The sequence below is a fragment of the Heptranchias perlo genome, chromosome 34 (assembly GCF_035084215.1).
Source record: "Heptranchias perlo isolate sHepPer1 chromosome 34, sHepPer1.hap1, whole genome shotgun sequence".
In the NCBI taxonomy this organism is placed as follows: Eukaryota; Metazoa; Chordata; class Chondrichthyes; order Hexanchiformes; family Hexanchidae; genus Heptranchias; species Heptranchias perlo.
Window position 1 is genome coordinate 27,708,467 of NC_090358.1, and position 21,667 is coordinate 27,730,133.

A 21,667-nucleotide genomic window follows, 5' to 3' on the forward strand; every position below is an offset into this window, starting at 1 on the left:
CTAGCCAAGCTGTTCCAGTACAGCTACAACACTGGCATTTACCCGACAATGTGGAAAATTGCCCAGGCATGTCCTGTCCACAAAAGCAGGACAAATCCAATCCGACCAATTACCGCCCCATCAGTCCACTCTCAATCATCAGCAAAGTGATGGAAGGTGTCGACAGTGCTATCAAGTGGCACTTACTCACCAATAACCTGCTCACTGATGCTCAGTTTGAGTTCCGCCAGGACCACTCGGCTCCAGACCTCATTGCAGCCTTGGTCCAAACATGGAGCAGCATTTGACCGAGTGAGGCACCAAGGAGCCCTAGTAAAATTGAAGTCAATGGGAATCAGGGAGAAAACTCTCCAGTGGCTGGAGTCGTACCCAGCACAAAGGAAGATGGTAGTGGTTGTTGGAGGCCAATCATCTCAGCCCCAGGACATTGCTGCAGGAGTTCCTCAGGGCAGTGTCCTAGGCCCAACCATCTTCAGCTGCTTCATCAATGACCTTCCCTCCATCATAAGATCAGAAATGGGGATGTTCACTGATGGTTGCACAATGTTCAGTTCCATTTGCAACCCCTCAGATAATGAAACAGTCCGTGCCCACATGCAGCAAGACCTGGACAACATCCAGGCGTGGGCTGATAAGTGGCAAGTAACATTCACGCCAGACAAGTGCCAAGCAATGACCATCTCCAACAAGAGAGAGTCTAAGCACCTCCTCTTGACATTCAACGGCATTACCATCGCTGAATCCCCCACCATCAACATCCTGGGGGTCACCATTGACCAGAAAATTAACTGGACCAGCCACATAAATACTGTGGCTACAAGAGCAGGTCAGAGGCTGGGTATTCTGCGATGAGTGACTCACCTCCTGACTCCCCAAAGCCTTTCCACCATCTACAAGGCACAAGTCAGGAATGTGATAGAGTACTCTCCACTTGACTGGATGAGTGCAGCTCTAACAACACTCAAGAATTTGACTCCATCCAGGAAAAAGCAGCCCGCTTGATTGGCACCCCATCCACCACCCTAAACATTCACTCCCTTCACCACCGGCGCACAGTGGCTGCAGTGTGTACCATCCACAGGATGCACTGCAGCAACTCGCTAAGGCTTCTTCGACAGCACCTCCCAAACCCATGATCTCTACCACCTAGAAGGACAAGGGCAGCAGGCGCATGGGAACACCACCACCTGCACGTTCCCCTCCAAGTCACACACCATCCCGACTTGGAAATATATCGCCGTTCCTTCATCGTCGCTGGGTCAAATTCCTGGAATTCCCTTCCTAACAGCACTGTGGGAAAACCTTCACCACATGGACTGCAGCGGTTCAAGAAGGCGGCTCACCACCACCTTCTCAAGGGCAATTAGGGATGGGCAATAAATGCTGGCCTCGCCAGCGATGCCCAGATCCCATGAACGAATAAAAAAAAATCCATGCCTTGATAGTGTGGAGGACATACATCACCATGAACAATAAGCTGCTGTTGCTGCCAAGTCTCACTCCAGCAGATACTGTCACACATTTTGGTTTCAAGCTGTCAACTACTTCAATTTCTTTCACTTTCACAGTATTCGATGCATTGATTCTCAGCCGCACGTCAGCTCTGGAGCAGTCTCTCGTGTGGACGGGCATGGAATTTCTGCCATGGCTCAATGTTTGTAAGATTGCATAGTCTCTTCCAGGCCATTTCCTCTGCACTACTCCGACTGATGTCCATTCAGTCCCATTTCCGTGGTGTATGATGACCCCATCACCACTTTGACAATAACCCCTTGGAAATTCCCGTGGCGGCCTCCTAGGGACAGATTGGGGCCAGGCGTCATTTGCACAATTTGGGGGAGGTGCCCGTGTCATTTCTGGTGGTACCAGGGTGCCTGTCTCAGTGTGGGGAGGGTGGGATATTGCGGCATAACCTTACCGCAGGGTAATTGGGGCTGCAGTGCTGACTGCAGACGTTGCAAGAAATGTTTAGAAAGTCTCATTTTAAATTTGCTGCTTTAGCAATCACTTTGCACCCCACTCCGGAGGGGAAGGAGAAACCAGCCTATAAAATGATCCTTGAGCCAGGATCAGGTTTTGCCGTGTTTGGACACCTACACCGTATTCCGCCCACCAACCCAGATAACTGTGGCTTTGAATCACCAGGACCCAGGAATTCCAGGGTAGCTCTGGAGGGCCATTACTTTCATGGCAGTTGCCAAATATCCCGGATTGTCCTGGAGTCTCCAGGAATGAAAGGGTTAATCTCATGGAGCAACACCCAGGAGAAAAATCATACAGGCATTTAAAAAAGAGGTGTGTTTTTTTTTCCATTTTCTTTGAACACTTTTTTTTAACCAGTTATAAAAATATTGGAGAGGGGATAAAGGGCTGTTTGACTGGGTGGGGCGGTTAGAGGTCATGTGATGAAATCTCCATGAACACGTCCAACCAGAGTTGGTGATCCTATGGCAGTGTCCCATTACAATCCAGTTTGTGCTAAACCCTTGGTTTTTTTTTGTTCCATAAAATAACTCCTTCACTCTCTTTACATCTGAGGCAGAGACACAGTGGGGCTGAAATTTCGGAGTCTCTGTACTGCCCGAAGGGTGCCAGTGCGGGACTTCTGGCCACCACTGGGACCTGGAGTAGACCCCAACCCAAACCGCAGAGATGGCGCCATTTAGATCGTCAGGGCGTGCGGCCCGTGGCTGCAGAGGTGAAGCCGAGGTGCCTGTGGTGAAGAGGGTACTCTGCTGCTCTGTAGAGCTTTCTCCAACCCGCACTCCCCCAGAGCAGGCATCCATCCCTTAGGCACAAATGAAACGGCTCCAAAACATTAATAACACTGCTCAGCAAATATTAAGTAGTAGAAAAATGTTGTTCAATTTTTTCAGAAGGTTGAATTTTTGCTGGCAGTGTACAGATTGAATTAGAATATTACATTAATATTTCAGTGCACCTTCAATTTATTTTTCTTATGAAAGATGGAGCGATATGACTGGTGAAATGTTATTTCCTTCGAATTCTTTGACAGGCGAAGTTGCTACTATTGTCAGCCTGTCATTTATTACTCTGGTGTTCTGCACAGACCCCATACGGTTTAACAGGAGCAGTCGGCAGCTGATTCTATAAATTTGAATGATTTTAATACACTCCAATACTCAAAGAGGTGCTTACATTCAGTTGTATTTATTTTGTGATTAGATACAAAATTGTTCAGTTCATTTATAATAGATCACAGTTTTCACAGGTGGGATTGCAAGACTGGACACCTTTTATAATTCATGTTGTTGTGATGAGCACAGTTGCAGGAAAATTAACAGCCACTGCTCAATAATTGCTACATTTGCAGTTTTCTGATGTTTGCACATATTATGGGGTGAATTTTATGAACCCCTTATTGTCGACAGGGAGCCCCCTTCAATGTTAATTGTATGATTTATATTAATTAGTGTTAATTGTATTCAGGTGGTTGGTATCAATTGGGGACTCTCTTGTATCCTTTTTATAGGAGAGCTTAGTTAGGGTGTGGCGTGTGTGTAAGGGGAATCTCTGTGAATAAAGGCTTGGAAAGAACTGAAGACCAGGCTCCAGTATTCTATCCTTCAACACTTGGCTATCCAATTTTAACATTCACCACCTCATATTGATTCATTCAAATGCAAATTAGATAAGATTTCTTTCAGAAAATAACATTTTGGGATACAGTATATGAGTAATTTGAGACACGACATGTGGTGAGTGTAACAGGCTTGGGAGGGACAGGTGACTTTGGACCTATGGTTCCCAAAGCTCTCCACCACTGGGGGTTTTCCTTGCCTCATGTCTGGGTCTGTTGTAGACTCATTGATAGAGATTGATTGTACAATTAGTCAAGAACTCCATTATCGTCGTATCATGCGACTAACAGGATGGTAGATGGTAAATGGATCTTGGTCTTTTTTCATCTTGCAATTCCTATGTTCCTAAGTATCTTTGTTCCAATGTATCGATGTGCCAATGTATCGATGTTCTTTTGTTCCTATGTATCTATATTCCTTTTTTTCCTATGTATCGATGTTCCAATGTATCTATGTTCCAATGTATCTATGTTCCTATGTATCTATGTTCCTATGTATCTATGTTCTATTGTTCCTATGTATCTATGTTCCTATGTATCTATGTTCTTTTGTTCCTGTGTATCTATGCTCCTATGTATCTATGTTCCTATGTATCTATCTTCTTTTGTTCCTATGTATCTATGTTCTATTGTTCCTATGTGTCTATGTTCCTATGTATCTATGTTCTATTGTTCCTATGTGTCTATGTTCCTATGTATCTATGTTCTATTGTTCCTATGTGTCTATGTTCCTATGTATCTATGTTCTATTGTTCCTATGTGTCTATGTTCCTCGCCCTCTACAGCAGATTTCAGAAGTTTGGACGCTCTCCCAATGATTTTCTGACCAAATGCTAAGCGACTTGTAAAGTTACCCCCTATGGACCTTGTCTCCTCCAGAAGGATGATTGGTGTCCTTTACAGGACCTTTGCAGAAAGGACCTCATTAGTACCGCCAGGGCGGAGCGCTGGGAGGAACATCTGGCGGGAAGGATAGCAGATCCCTAACCGAGACTGGGTTAGGTTTTCCTGCTATTAATTGGGCTCGCTTCATTATAAGAAATAGGAGCAGGAGTAGGCCATACGGCCCCTCAAGCCTGCCCCCACCATTCAATAAGATCAATTATTGGACCTGCCCTTCCTCCCTGCCCAACTTTCCTCTCCCCTTTCCACCCAGATGACACTTTGAGGTAGAATTCCGTCTTGGGCAGTACCGCAAAATGGGCGTTATAATGGCCTAGAAATTGCTGGAAAAATAATGGCGAGTTAACGACACACGCCATTAATAGTGCATAAAAAACCTAGCAATTTGTGGTAAGGGAGTAATGAGTTCCAATTCACCACAAATTGTTGGATGATTTGGACTCTAAGGGAATCAAGGGATATGGGGATTTGGCGGGAAAGTGGAGTAGAGGTCGAAGATCAGCCATGATCTTATTGAATGGCGGAGCAGGCTCGAGGGACCGTACGGCCTACTCCTGCTCGTATTTCTTATGTTCTTATGATTTAAGGCCGTTGGCCTTGAAAAAACTGAAAATATACCATCTCACCATGAGCCTCCCAGCACGTGCCATGAAATTGCTGGATTTGGGCCATTAATATGAATGAATCTCGTCACAGACATTTAGGGCTGGGAATTCATCTCGTACGGACCCTGTTAATGACGTGATTTAAGGTTCTAACATGAAACTCAACCTTGGAGTCCCAGAAAGGGAACAATTGAAACTGTGGATTCTCACTCCTACACGTAGTAAATTGTTCCTAGAGGTTTTTTAAATTTTAAATTTAATTATTTTTTCTTACTGCCTGTTTTTTTCTCTCTCCCTTAATCAAATCTTTCTTTCCCTCTCTTTATTTCCCTTTCTGTACCTAATTTGACTCTAATTCACTCTATTTCATTCTCCGTCGTTCCTCTGTCCTTAAATCTTTCTCTATCCTTAAACCTCATCGCCAAGGTCTCAGATGCCCCGTTGCCCTCATCGCCCCGTTAACAGCTCACACTTCCAGCAACTTGCGGCGCAAACATAATATAACCTGGAGGGCGAGAAAACAAATCCTACTCACTGCGCTCGCTGTGAGATGCCCCACTCCAGCAAATTCTGGGCCATTGACTTCAATGTTCCTGAATATCACGTATAACGGGTGGCTGAAGAGATACCACCCATTTTGAGCTACCCTTTATATCCAGGCAGGACAGTCCAAAACCCTGTTAAAGTTAAATATGTGAGCGCTGCTTTACTGCCAGGTGTTAAACTATTTATTTTTCTCTCTGTGATAGATGCATGACTGTCCACTTTGCTGGAGTGGGGCATCTCACAGAGAGCGTGGCGAGTAGAATGTGTTCCCTCGCCCTCCAGGTTGTATTATTTTTGCGCCGCAAGTAGCTGGAAGTGTGAGCTGATAATGGGCCGGCACTGCCCCACGGGGGGAGGTGAAGCTTCCCACCAGCGGCAGATAAAGACCCCCATAAAAGAGAAACACAAAACAGAGGCTCAGAACCTGCTTTAACTCCTAATATTCCCGGAGCAATCAAAAGTGCCATAAATTTATTCTAATTTAAATTCTGTTGTCAAGACATAACTGATCCTCAAAAACTGCTCTCTGTGTCAGTAATTGTTATTTTTCCAGTAACCAGCTTTGTTTTTATCGCAAGTTTGTTTTAAGACGCCGCTAACAGTCCCTCGGATAGCACACGAAGTAACACAGGCACAGTTCCTTCATACGCTGTTTAATGGAGTCATGAGTCCGTTTGCTTGAAATGATTGCGTTAAATCAGTGCACAGAGGAAGATTGTGCAAATACTTTAACCCGTTGTCTGCCAGCGGAGAGAAGAAGCACTCGTGTCTGATCCTGTTAACCCACTTATACAACACATATAAGGTTAAGACAGTGATAAACATCAGCCCCGAATTCACATATTGTTCTGAGACTTTGGACATTTTTTCAGACTCCTTGATACAAGAATTATAAAAGAATTAGGATTTCATAGTGCAAATTGGGACTACAATAACCAAAACCACAGTGCAGACTGCTGCTACAATTAAGGCAGCCATCTTACAGATCTTTACTCTCCTGAACTCAGCTTCTTTCCGTTTCAGTAAGGAGTCGTATCCCGGAGTGTATATATCCTCCATCCAATATTCTAAGTTATTTGGGTTCAAAGATTCTTGGTTCTGAAATGAGAAAGAAAATCATCTTAATATCCGCTGCACCCGATCGCACAAAGCAGGGACCATAGTCTCACAGAACTGATACTCAGTCCCATTAGTAGTCAAAAGGAGAGAAATCCTAAGACAATAACAGCAATTAAATTCTGTCAAAGATTGTGTTTCATTGTAACAAAAGCAGCAAGTGCTGGAAACACTCAGCAGGTCAGGCAGCATGTGTGGAGAGAGAAACAGAGTTAAGGTTTCAGGTCGGTGACCTTTCATCAGAAGGTTTAATTGTACCGTTCTTAGGAACGATCATTAATTTGGCAAATATAAGGTGTAAATTGTGCTCAATAGCCTTGTTCAGGAAGTGCTGGTGAGCAATAAGAGGACAGATTCCTCCGGGATGTACAAGATGGAGGGCTCGCAATGAAGGAAATGGATGGCCGAGAATGAGTCAGATGGACAGACTGGTGATACAGTCCTCAAATTCCCCAGCCTGTCTACCACTGGAGAGAGTGAGATGGTAGTGACGACAGTATGGATCTGAGGGCTTATATACTTAGGATTTAGAATGACTTTCTAACTCCCTCTGGAAAATGAGCTGTTGGTGAGCCTGACTGGAAGGTAGAGGTCAGGTGAGGGAGGACAGAATCCACCTCAGTGATCATGGCCACTGGAGTAGAGGGAGCTCGCCAACGCTCACTCTCAATTCTTACATGTGAAGAATGGGCACTTGTGTGACCAACAGCAACACTAACCCAGCAGGAACCTGGGGGGAGAGGGAGAAAAAATTGTAAAAAAATAAGAAAACAAATAATTTTCCAATGCGTAGGCTGATCGATGAGCTGCACTTTTCACGGTTAAAATCCTGCTGGAGTCTGTCAACTACACTTGCAATAAATCCCACTTAGATCCGGATTGAGAATTCTTAGGGCCCTGGGCATGAAGGATTCAGGACCCCCTCCGAACCCCACGCACAATCCCCATCCTCGATCCATTACAACACAGACGTGTAGTAAAACGCATGAAGCAATAGGCCCATAGAATGTTTAGAAACCGCATTAGTAATAAAGCAAATCATATCACAATACACAATGCTTAAATCGGTGGTTGTATGCAATGTTTCTGTGTTATGGTGAGTTTTACCAGGGGAACATAGGAACAGGAGGAGGCCATTCAGCCCCTCGAGCCTGTTCCACCATTCAATTAGATCATGGCTGATCTTTACCTTAACTCTAATTACCCATCTTAGCTCCATAACCCTTGATACCCTCACCTAACAAAAATCCACCAATCTCAGTCATGAAAATTTCAATTGTCCCAGCATCCACAGACTTTTGGGACTCCATATTTGGCTAGGATCCCAGTGCATGGTCCTTGTAGGCCAATGCGTTAATCCACCCGTGATCTTACTGCTCCTTCGCCAGCTGTCCATGTGGCGTGTCTCTTTGTAATGGAATATCCTGGCAAAGCAGGATGGAAAAACTGACATTATCCATCTCTCCTTGAGAAATTATCATTGACAATGGGGCACAAACAAATCAACAGGCTGCACTAATACATCCTGCTTGCTTTGCAGTGATCTATTCTGGGGCCCTGCTAGTCACAGCATTTATAATGGATATGGAGGAAAGTGCTTTTTGAAATATAATGTTCGCTGATGTTATTAAATTGCACGACCAGGTGATGAATGCGAGCAGATTGAAAGGACTCAAAGAGAAATGGAACAATTGGACGGCCAAAAAATGTCAAATGGAATTAAATGGAGATAAATGAACGATTCTGCACATTGGACCAGGAACCTTGAAATGTGAACATGATGTGGGGACAAGGACACAACAGCTTGGCATTGGCAGGTATCAGCCATGCCTCAGTGAACTCAAGTCCCACTCCAGCGACTTGAGACATAGTCTAGGCTGACAGTCCAGTGAAGTACTGAGGGAGTGCTGCACTGTCGGAGGCACCGTCTTTCAGATGAAATGTTAAACCGAGGCCCCATCTGTCCTCTCAGGTTGACATAAAAGATCCCATGGCACTATTTGAAGAGCAGCGGAATTCGCTCGGTGTCCTGGCCAATATTTATTGCTCAACCAACACCATCAAAAACAGATTATCTGGTCATTTATCTCATTGCTGCTTATGGGACCTTGCTGTGCGCAAATTGGTTGATGCATTTGCCAACATTACAACACTTCAAAAGTAATTAATTGGCTGAGAAGTGCTTTGGGACGTCCTGAGGTTATGAAAGGTGCTATATAAATGCATGTTCTTCTTTAGAGTGACTTTAACATAGAAATACACCCCAGGTATTTCACAGAGGAGAAAAGGAGTGAATACTGAGAGCTTAGGAGAGGTAGCTGAAAGCTTGGTTGAAGACATGGGTTTTGGGAAAGTTGTTAAAGGAGGGGAGGGAAGCAGAGAGGTGGAAAGGTTTAGAGAGAGTCTTCCAGAGAGTAGGCGGAAAGTTTTGCCCCATGGTCTCCTTCCCCAAGGAAGGATATACTTGCCTTAGAGGCGGTGCAACAAAGGTTCACTAGATTGATTCCTGGGATGAGAGGGTTGTCCTATGAGCAGAGATTGAGTAGGATGGGCCTATATTCTCTGGAGTTTAGAAGAATGAGAGGTGATCTCAATGAAACATAAAAGACTCTAAGGCGGCTTGACAGGGTAGATGCTGAGAGGCTGTTTCCCCTGGCTGGAGAGAGTAGATCCAGGGGATATAGTCTCAGGATAAGGGGTCAGTCATTTAGGACAGAGATGAGGAGAAATTTCTTCACCCAGAGGGTTGTGAATCTTCGGAATTCTCTACCCCGGGGCTGTGGATGCTCAGTCGTTGAGTATATTCAAGGCTGAGATTGATAGATTTTTGGACTCTAAGGGAACCAAGGGATATGGGGATCGGGCAGGATCTTACTGAATGGTGGAGCAGGCTCGATGGCCTACTCCTGCTCCTATTTCTTATGTTCTTATGTTCTAAAAGGTAAAGCAGAGGAAGGGAGGATCCACTGGAAGCCAAAGGAGAAGACTGAAAGGCGCGAAAGGGGCCATAGACTTTGCCAGGATATTCCATCAAGCAAGCTATAGGCGTAAGGTTGCAGAGATTGGATGGCAAGGCCCTGTAGGATTTGTAAATGAGGATTTACTGAGGAATAAAGAACCAGTGTAAATCAATGAGGAAAGGGATAATGGGTGAATAGGGTTTAATGTGGAACAGGATGCAGACAGCAGTGCTCTGACCTTTTTGGAGTTTGGGAGAGAATGTTAAAGAAAACAATACCAACATCAATGGTGGAAATGAAAAGGATTTGTGTTTGATGTGACCATTCATTGAAACTATTCCGTGAAACTGATATTAACCAAGTTCTGGAATTTATAGAAACATAGAAAATAGGAGCAAGAGTAGGCCATTCGGCCCTTAGGGCCTGCTCCACCATTCAAAATGATCATGGCTGATCGGCTAACTCAGTACCCTGTTCCCGCTTTTTCCCCATGTCCCTTGCATTTATTTCAATGCAAGAAGTCTGATGGGCAAGGTAGATGAACTCAGGGCATGGATGGGTACATGGGACTGGGATGTTATAGCTATTACTGAAACATGGCTAAGGGAGGGGCAGGACTGGCAGCTCAATGTTCCAGGGTACAGATGCTATAGGAAAGATAGAGCAGGAGGTAAGAGAGGAGGGGGAGTTGCGTTCTTGATTAGGGAGAACATCACGGCAGTAGTGAGAGGGGATATATCCGAGGGTTCGCCCACGGAGTCTATATGGGTAGAACTGAAAAATAAGAAGGGAGAGATCACTTTGATAGGATTGTACTACAGACCCCCAAATAGTCAACGGGAAATTGAGGAGCAAATATGTAAGGAGATTACAGACAGCTGCAAGAAAAATAGGGTGGTAATAGTAGGGGACTTTAACTTTCCCAACATTGACTGGGACAGCCATAGCATTAGGGGCTTGGATGGAGAGAAATTTGTTGAGTGTATTCAGGAGAAATTTCTCATTCAGTATGTGGATGGCCCGACTAGAGAGGGGGCAAAACTTGACCTCCTCTTGGGAAATAAGGAAGGGCAGGTGACAGAAGTGTTAGTGAGGGATCACTTTGGGACCAGTGATCATAATTCCATTAGTTTTAAGATAGCTATGGAGAATGTTAGGTCTGGCCCAAAAGTTAAAATTCTAAATTGGGGAAAGGCTAATTTTGATGGTATTAGACAGGAACTTTCAGAAGTTGATTGGGAGAGTCTGTTGGCAGGCAAAGGGACGTCTGGTAAGTGGGAGGCCTTCAAAAGTGTGTTAACCAGGGTTCAGGGTAAGCACATTCCTTATAAAGTGAAGGGCAAGGCTGGTAGAAGTAGGGAACCTTGGATGACTCGGGAGATTGAGGCCCTAGTCAGAAAGAAGAAGGAGGCATATGACATGCATAGGCAGCTGGGATCAAGTGGATCCCTTGAAGAGTATAGAGATTGCCGGAGTAGAGTTAAGAGAGAAATCAGGAGGGCAAAAAGGGGACATGAGATTGCTTTGGCAGATAAGGCAAAGGTGAATCCAAAGAGCTTCTACAAATACATAAAAGGCAAAAGAGTAACGAGGGAGAGAGTAGGGCCTCTTAAGGATCAACAAGGTCATCTATGTGCGGAACCACAAGAGATGGGTGAGATCCTAAATGAATATTTCGTATCGGTATTTACGGTTGAGAAAGGCATGGATGTTAGGGAACTTGGGGAAATAAATAGTGATGTCTTGAGGAATGTACATATTACAGAGAGGGAGGTGCTGGAAGTCTTAACGCGCATCAAGGTAGATAAATCTCCGGGACCTGATGAAATGTATCCCAGGACGTTATGGGAGGTTAGGGAGGAAATTGCGGGTCCCCTAGCAGAGATATTTGAATCATCGACAGCTACAGGTGAGGTGCCTGAAGATTGGAGGGTAGCAAATGTTGTGCCTTTGTTTAAGAAGGGCGGCAGGGAAAAGCCTGGGAACTACAGACCAGTGAGCCTGACATCTGTAGTGGGTAAGTTGTTAGAGGGTATTCTGAGAGACAGGATCTACGGGCATTTGGAGAGGCAGGGACTGATTAGGAACAGTCAGCATGGTTTTGTGAGAGGAAAATCATGTCTCACAAATTTGATTGAGTTTTTTGAAGGGGTAACCAAGAAGATAGATGAGGGCTGTGCAGTAGACTTGGTCTACATGGACTTTAGCAAAGCCTTTGACAAGGTACCGCATGGTAGGTTGTTACGTAAGGTTAGATCTCACGTGATCCAAGGTGAGATAGCCAATTGGATACAAAATTGGATTGACGGCAGAAGACAGAGGGTGGTTGTAGAGGGTTGTGTTTCAAACTAGAGGCCTGTGACCAGCGGTGTGCCTCAGGGATCGGTGCTGGGTCCGCTGTTATTTGTTATTTATATTAATGATTTGGATGAGAATTTAGGAGGCATGGTTAGTAAGTTTGCAGATGACACCAAGATTGGTGGCATTGTGGACAGTGAAGAAGGTTATCTAGGATTGCAACGGGATCTTGATAAATTGGGCCAGTGGGCTGATGAATGGCAGATGGAGTTTTTTTCTAGATAAATGTGAGGTGATGCATTTTGGTAGATCAAATCAGGCCAGGACCTACTCCGTTAATGGTAGGGCATTGTGGAGAGTTATAGAACAAAGAGATCTAGGAGTACAGGTTCATAGCTCCTTGAAAGTGGAGTCACAGGTGGATAGGGTGGTGAAGAAGGCATTCAGCATGCTTGGTTTCATTGGTCAGAACATTGAATACAGGAGTTGGGATGTCTTGTTGAAGTTGTACAAGACATTAGTAAGGCCACACTTGGAATACTGTGTACAGTTCTGGTCACCCTACTATAGAAAGGATATTATTAAACTAGAAAGAGTGCAGAAAAGATTTACTAGGATGCTACCGGGACTTGATGGTTTGACTTATAGGGAGAGGTTAGATAGACTGGGACTTTTTTCCCTGGAGAGTAGGAGGTTTAGGGGTGATCTTATACAAGTCGATAAAATAATGAGGGGCATAGATAAGGTAGATAGTCAAAATCTTTTCCCAAAGTTAGGGGAGTCTATAACGAGGGGGCATAGATTTAAGGTGAGAGGGGAGAGATACAAAAGGGTCCAGAGGGGCAATTTTTTCACTCAAAGGGTGGTGAGTGTCTGGAACGAGCTGCCAGAGGCAGTAGTAGAGGCGGGTACAATTTTGTCTTTTAAAAAGCATTTGGACAGTTACATGGGTAAGATGGGTATAGAGGGATATGGGCCAAGTGCAGGCAATTGGGACTAGCTTAGTGGTATAAACTGGGCGACATGGACATGTTGGGCCAAAGGGCCTGTTTCCATGTTGTAAATTTCTATGATTCTATGATTCTATCCCTTTAGCATTAAGAAATATATCTATCTCCTTCTTGAATACATTTAATGACTTGGCCTCCATTGCCTTCTGTGGTAGAGAATTCCATAGGTTCACCACCCTCTGAGTGAAGAAATTTCTCCTCATCTTGGTTCTAAATGGCATATCCCGTATCCTGAGACCATGACCCCTGGTTCTGGACTCCCCAGCCATCGGGAACATCCTCCCCGCATCTAGTCTGTCTAGTCCTGTTAGAATTTTACATGTTTCGATGTGATCCCCTCTCATTCTTCTAAACTCTAGTGAACATAGGCCTAGTCGACCGAATCTCTCCTCATACGTCAGTCCTGCCATCCCAGGAATCAGTCTGGTAAACCTTCGTTGCACTCCCTCCATGGCAAGGGCATCCTTCCTCAGATAAGGAGACCAAAACTGCACACAATACTCCAGATCTGATCTCACCAAGGCCCTGTATAATTGCAGTAAGACATCCCTGCTCCTATACTCAATTCCTCTTGCAATGAAGGCCAACATACCATTCGCCTTCCTAGCTGCTTGCTGCACCTGAATGCTTGCTTTCAGCGACTAAGGTACAAGGACACCCAGGTCTCGTTGCACCTCCCCTTTTCCCAATCTATCACCATTCAGATAATAATCTACCTTTCTGTTTTTACAACCAAAGTGGATAACCTCACATTTATCCATGTTATACTGCATCTGCCATGTTCTTGCCCACTCACCCAACTTGTCTAAATCACATTGGAGCCTCATTGCATCCTCCTCACAGCTCGCATTCTGCCCCAGCTTTGTGTCATCTGCAAACTTGGAAATGTTACATTTAGTTCCCTCATCCAAATCATTGATATATATTGTGAATAGCTGGGGCCCAAGCACTGATCCCTGCGGTACCCCACTAGTCACTGCCTGCCACCCGGAAAAAGACCTGTTTATTCCTACTCTCTGTTTCCTGTCTGTCAACCAATTCTCAATCCATGCCAGTATATTCCCCCCAATCCCATGTGCTTTAATTTTGCACATTAACCTCTTGTGTGGGACCTTATCAAAAGCCTTCTGAAAATCCAAGTACACCACATCCACTGGTTCTCCTCTATCTATTCTACTAGTTACATCCTCAAAAAACTCCAGTAGATTTGTTAAGCATGATTTCCCTTTCATAAACCCATGCTGACTTTGTCCAATCCCGTTAATGCCTTCCAAGTGTTCTGTTATCACATCTTTTATAATAGACGTTTAGCATTTTCCCCACTACTGATGTTAGGCTAACTGGTCTGTAATTCCCTGTTTTTTCTTTCCCTCCTTTTTTAAATAGTGGGGTTACATTTGCCACCCTCCAATCTGTAGGAACTGTTCCAGAGTCTATAGAATTTTGGAAGATGATCACCAATGCATCCATTATTTCCAGGGCTACTTCCTTTAGTACGCTGGGATGTAGATTATCAGGCCCTGGGGATTTGTCAGCCTTTAGCCCCGTTAATTTCCCTAGCACTACTTTTTTTACTAATACTGGTTTCCTTCAGTTCCTCCCTCTCACTAGACCCTTGGTTCTCTAACATTTCTGGGAGGTTATCTGTGTCCTCCTTTGTGAAGACAGAAGCAAAGTATGTGTTTAATTGTTCTGCCATTTCTTTGTTCCCCATTATAATTTCCCCCATTTCTGACTGTAAGGGACCTACATTTGTCTTCACTAATCTTTTTCTTTTTACATATTTATAGAAGCTTTTACAGTCAGTTTTTATGTTCCCTGCTAGTTTACTCTCATACTCTATGTTTCCCCTCTTAATCAATCTCTTTGTTTTCCTTTGCTGAATTCTGAACTGCGCCCGATCCTGAGGCTTGCCGCATTTTCTGGCAATTTTATATGTCTCCTCTTTGGATCTAATACTAGCCCTAATTTCTTTTGTAAGCCACAGTTGAGCCACCGTTCCTGTTTTATTTTTGCGCCAGACAAGAATGAATAATTGTTGTAATTCCTGCACACGTTCTTTAAATATTAGCCATTGCTGTCATCCCTTTTAGTAAAGTTCCCCAGTCTATCATAGCCAACTCACACCTCATACTTTCGTAATTTCCTTTATTTAGATTCAGGACCCTAGTTTCGGATTCAACTACTTCACTCTCCATCTTAATGAGGAATTCTATCATGTTATGGTTGCTTTTCTCTAAGGGACCCCACACAACAAGATTGTTAATTAATCCTTTCTCATTGCACAATACCCAGTCTAGGATCGCCTGTTCTCTAGTTGGTTCCTCAACGTATTGGTCTAGAAAACCATCACGTACACACTCCAGGAATTCCTCCCCCACAGTATTATTGATAATTTGGTTTGACCAATCTATATGTAGATTAAAGTCACCCATGATTATTGTTGTACCCTTCTTGCATGCGTCTCTAATTTCCTGTTTAATGCCCTCCCCTACATCTCCACTAGAGGTAATCCCCACAAACGTTTTCTGCCCCTTGGTGTTTCTTAGCTCCACCCATACAGATTCCACATGGTGATTTTCCGAGCCAATATCCTTCCTCACTATTGCATTGATTTCTTGCTTTACTAACAAGGCTACCCCACCTCCTTTCCCTTTTTGTCTGTCCTTTCTAAATATTGAATACCCCTGGATGTTCAGTTCCCATCCTTGGTCACCCTGCAGCCATGTCTCCGTAATAGTAACTGTATCATAACCGTTAATATCTATCTGCGCTGTTAATTCATCTAGCTTACTGAGAATGCTCCGTGCATTAAGACACAATGCCTTTAGACTTGTCTTTTTAAGATTGCTGGTCATCTTAGTTTTATTTTATGGCCCTATTTGTTTTTTGCCCTTGTTTTCTCTGCCTTCCACTATTGCTTCTTCCCTTTCTGTCTTTTCTTTCAATTCTTGTTTCCCCCTCCTCTGTCTACCTGCTCAGGTTCCCATCCCCCTGCCATTCTAGTTTAAACCTTCCCCAACAGCACCAGCAAACACCCCCGCGAGGACATCGGTCCCGGTCCTGCTCTGGTGTAACCCGTCCCACTTGTACAGGTCCCACCTTCCCCAGAACCGGTCCCATTGTCCCAGGAATCTAAATCCCTCCCTCCTACACTATCCCTGCAGCCATGCATTCATCTGGTCTATTCTCCTGTTCCTATGCGCACCTGAGATCATTACCTTTGAGGTCCTGCTTTTTAATTTATCGCCTAGCTCCTTGAATTCACCTTGCAGGACCTCATCCCTTTTTTTACCTATGTCGTTGGCACTGATATGGACCACGACTATTGGCTGTTCACCCTCCCCCTCCAGAATGCCCTGCAGCCGCTCCGTGACATCCTTGACCCTAGCACCAGGGAGGCAACATACCATCCTGGAGTCACGTTTGCGGCCACAGAAATGCCTATCTGTTCCCCTTACAATTGAATCCCCTATCACTATAGCCCTGCTACTCTTATTCCTCCCCTCCTGTGCAGCAGAATCACCCGTGGTGCCACGAACTTGACTCTTGCTGTTTTCCCCTGATAAGCCATCTCCCCCAACAGTATCCAAAGCGGCATATCTGTTTGAGAGGGAGATGGCCCCAGGGGACTCCTGCTCTACCTGCCTAGTCCTTTTACTCTGCCTGGTGGTCACCCATTTCCTTTCTGCCTGTGTAATCTTTACCTGCGGTGTGACCACCTCACTGAACGTGCTATCCACGATAATCTCAGCATCGCGGATGCTCCACAGTGAATCCACCCGCAGCTCCAGCTCCGAAATGCGGTTAGCCAGTAGCTGCAGCTGGACACACTTCCTGCACACATGGTTGCCAGGGACACTGGTAGTGCCCATGACCTCCCACATAGTGCAGGAGGAGCATATCACGGGTGCGAGCTCTGCTGCCATGACTTACCTTAGATTTACACTGCGTTTACCTCTCGGACTCTCTTCCCGCTCTCGGGACTCTCCTTTTACACCGCGCTCACCTCTCAGACTCTCCTCCCGCTCTCAGGACTCTCCTTTTACACTGGGCTCACCTCTCGGACTCTCCTCCTGCCCTTGGACTCTCCTTTTACACTACGCTCACCTCTCGGTCTTTCCTCTTGCTCTTGGACTCTCCTTTTACACTGCGCTCACCTCTCGGACTCTCCTCCTGCTCTTGGACTCTCCTTTTACACTGCGCTCACCTCTCGGACTCTCCTCCTGCTCTTGGACTTTCCTTTTACACTGCACTCACCTCTCGGACTCTCCTCCTGCTCTTGGACTTTCCTTTTACACTGCGCTCACCTCTCGGACTCTCCTCTTGCTCTTGGACTTTCCTTTTACACTGCGCTCACTTCTCGGACTCTCCTCTTGCTCTTGGACTTTCCTTTTACACTGCGCTCACCTCTCAGACTCTCCTCCCGCTCTCAGACTCTCCTCTCGCTCTCGGACTCTCCTTTTACACTGCGCTCACCTCTCAGACTCTCTTCCCGCTCTCAGAATCCAAAGAGATCCTGACTAGACTTTGAAGGAAGTTATTCTAACGATGATTGGCAAGGCTACATAAAATAAAGAAAGAAAGACTTGCATTTCTACAGCATCTTTCACAACCTCAGGATGTCCCAAAGTGCTTTACAGCCAATGAAGTACTTTTGAAGTGTAGTCATTGTTGTAATGTAGGAATATATTGGGCAATAATAGGGTAACTTTTACAAATTCGCTGAGCAATTACACCAGGAATAGTCTCTTCTAGACTAGCACAGGAGACACCAGCAGTGTCAGCAATCGGCTGCCTATAGGCGCAGCAAACAGGTGACACAGGCTTTTGAAGAACCAATACTATCATCTCCTTTCCTATTGACCAGCAACAGGACATGACAGGATTGCCCAATTCGGCCGGACTGCTGACTTTCATCAAGGAAAGGAGGTGACTGATAGCACCCATTCGCCACTTTTCAACAATCCATAATGTAACGGCACACTAGAACAGAAAGGATTTCCACTTCATCAATGTTCAGCTGGCCAATGACCAGCACCGTATCACACAGGCCGTGTTTGCTCCTTAAGCAGCTTATGCCATGTCGCAACAATTATCTGTGGCAGGGTTACTCGAACAAGCAAGAGGCTCCTGGGAGATCAAGGCTACCCTCTTCATCTCCCGTGTCTGCTACGGACACAACCTGAGCTCAGGTACAACAAGCCCCATGTCATTGGAACCTTGCAGCAGTACTTCAGAGGTCTTAACAGATCAGAGGTTGGATTCCAGGATTTCCCATAGCATCTCATCATTAACTGCTGCACAATCCATAACTACAACTAATCATGGGGGAGCAGGAGACAAGACAGTGACCATGAGGGTGTAGCCAGTACAGCCAGACGCTGATACGAGATGCATGTGACTAAGGACCTGAGCTGCTCCCTTTACAAAATAAAATGCTTCAAAGCACCTTTAGTAGCACTGTCCCTGCACTTTCTCCACTACATCAATGCCCATCCTTTGCTGTGCTGACACCTAATTCTGCACAATCACAAATACTCGCCGGCATAAAGTGCAAATTGAGTGCATCCAATTTACTTCTTTACTTTCCATGATGTGTGGACATTATCGATGTGTTTTCCCACGGTGTGTCCACTTAGTGCTGGTGCGTTGTTTGCAACATCTGAGCTGGTTGGGATTCGGGCGCTCCTGTACCTGCTTCAACTGCTTCTTGTGATGTTCCTTCAACTGATCCAGCCACGACCATTGGCTGGTCCTGGCCCCTCGCTGGCACATCTACTGTCACTCATATAGGGACACAGGATGGGCTGGATGCCCACTGATCTGCACCAGGTCTGTGAACCCTCTGCCTCAAAGTTCTCTAGACCTGATCACCCAGCATGTTGAAGGCAGACAAGAGTGCTTCACTTAGATAGGAGCCCAGTTCAGCAACAGTTTGAGCAGGCTCAACACACACTCCAGCTGTACTTAGGACCTGCATCACAGGGCTCCCGAGGGGATTGCCATTCTCTCTGTGGTAGGCAGCAGTGCAGACAGCTGTCCTTCCAATACTGTGCAGGTCTGAGTAATGGAGTCCTCCATACTCCTCGCCAAACCTTGCAGGTTATTTTGCACAGATAGAAGTGACTTATGTTCAAATTGCTGCCTTCTTTTATAAGCAGACCCCGTGAGCTTCAGAATCCCTCTGTACTTCCAGGCAGCAGATGACATGTGTTCAGGAGCCCATTGCTGCTACTCATCACGCATTGTGACTCCTCCGGTGCTACCTCCTCAAGCTCATTATCTGCATCGTCCAGGGAGTGTGTAGATATGATAGCGATTAGCAAAGGTGGTGTGAGTGCTGCTGGGTGTGGTGAGATGCCAGCCTGCCTGGGGACACTGGTTGTGGTGTCAGTCTGTTTTTAACCAAGCAAAACAGAAGAGAAACATGTCAAACCGCTGCCTAAAAGAAGCCCCTTCAAGCAGTCCTTGCATTGTAACATGCTGTGTGTGATGTTACTGACGTTGACAGTATTAACAGATTAATAGATTAATTGCCCTCTGAAATGGCCTAGCAAGCCACTCAGTTGTAAAATCTGGCTAAAAAAAGTCATAATAAGAATAAAACCGGACGGACCACCCGGCATCGGACCACTAGGCACCGGACACGACAACGGCAAAACACCAAGCCCAGTCGACTCTGCAAAGTCCTCCTCACTAACACCTGGGGACTTGTGCCAAAATTGGGAGAGCTGTCCCACAGACTAGTCAAGCAACAGCCTGACATAGCCACACTCACAGAATCATACCTTTCAGCCAACATCCCAGACTCATTCATCACCATCCCTGGGTATGTCCTGTCCCACCGGCAGGACAGACCCACCAGAGGTGGCAGTACAGTGATATACAGTCAGGAGGGAGTGGCCATGGGAGTCCTCAACATTTGACTCTGGACCCCATGAAATCTCATGGCATCAGGTCAAACATGGGCAAGGAAACCTCTTGCTGATTACCACCTACCGTCCTCCCTCAGCTGATGAATCAGTTCTCCTCCACATTGAACACCACTTGGAGGAAGCACTGAGGGTAGCAATGGCACAGAACGTACTCTGGGTGGGGGACTTCAATGTCCATCACCAAGAGTGGCTCAGTAGCACCACAACTGACCGAGCAGGCCGAGTCCTGAAGGACATAATTGCCAGACTTGTTCTGCGGCAGGTGGTGAGCGAACCAACACGAGGGAAAAACTTACTTGACCTCGTCCTCACCAATCTACCTGTCACAAATGCATCTGTCCATGACAGTATTGGTAGGAGTGACCACCGCACAGTCCTCGTGGAGACGAAGTCCCATCTTCGCACTGAGGATACCGTCCAACGTGTTGTGTGGCACTACCACCGTGCTGAATGGGATAGATTCAGAACAGATCTAGCAGCTCAAAACTGGGCATCCATGAGGTGCTGTGGGCCATCAGCAGCAGCAGAATTGTATTCCAGCACAATCTATAACTTCATGGCCCGGCATATTCCTCACTCTACCATTACCAATAAGCCAGTGGATCAACCCTGGTTCAATGAGGAGTGTAGAAGAGCATGCCAGGAGCAGCACCAGGCGTACCGAAAAATGAGGTGCCAACCTGGTGAAGCTACAACTCAGGACTACATGCTATGGGCCCCGACAATATCCCAGCTGTAGTGCTGAAGGCTTGTGCTCCAGAACTAGCTGCGCCTCTTGCCAAGCTGTTCCAGTACAGCTACAACACTGGCATCTACCAGACAATGTGGAAAATTGCCCAGGTATGTCCTGTCCACAAAAAGCAGGACAAATCCAATCCGGCCAATTACCGCCCCATCAGTCTACTCTCAATCATCAGCAAAGTGATGGAAGGTGTCATCGACAGTGCTATCAAGCGGCACTTACTCACCAATAACCTGCTCACCGATGCTCAGTTTGGGTTCCGCCAGGACCACTTGGCTCCAGACCTCATTACAGCCTTGGTCCAAACATGGACAAAAGAGCTGAATTCCAGAGGTGAGGTGAGAGTGACTGCCCTTGACATCAAGGCAGCATTTGACTGCGTGTGGCACCAAGGAGCCCTAGTAAAATTGAAGTCAATGGGAATCAGGGGGAAAACTCTCCAATGGCTGGAGTCATACCTAGCACAAAGGAAGATAGTATTGGTTGTTGGAGGCCAATCATCTCAGCCCCAGGACATTGCTGCAGGAGTTCCTCAGGGCAGTGTCCTAGGCCTAACCATCTTCAGCTGCTTCATCAATGACCTTCCCTCCATCATAAGGGAGAAATGAGGATGTTCGCTGATGATTGCACAGTGTTCAGTTCCATTCGCAACCCCTCAAATAATGAAGCAGAGCGAGCCCGCATGCAGCAAGACCAGGACAACATCCAGGCTTGGGCTGATAAGTGGCAAGTAACATTTGTGCCAGACAAGTGCCAGGCAATGACCATCTCCAACAAGAGAGAGTCTAACCACCTCCCCATCACATTCAACGGCATTACCATCGCCGAATCCCCCACCATCAACTTCCTGAGGGTCACCATTGACCAGAAACTTAAATACTGTGGCTACAAGAGCAGGTCAGAGGCTGGGTCTTCTTCGGCGAGTGACTCACCTCCTGACTCCCCAAA

General features: G+C 45.8%; 1 protein-coding gene across 1 annotated transcript in view; it reads right to left on the reverse strand.

Moving 5' to 3' along the window:
* Nucleotides 1-6,555: 6,555 nt before the first annotated feature.
* minar1 (membrane integral NOTCH2 associated receptor 1) overlaps nt 6,556-21,667 on the reverse strand; it is an 89,374-nt gene continuing 74,262 nt past the window's right edge. Inside the window, exon 3 of the mRNA XM_067971184.1 lies at nt 6,556-6,753. Within this exon, the coding sequence (XP_067827285.1) occupies nt 6,556-6,753 (198 nt within the window). The remainder of the gene's footprint in view (nt 6,754-21,667) is intronic.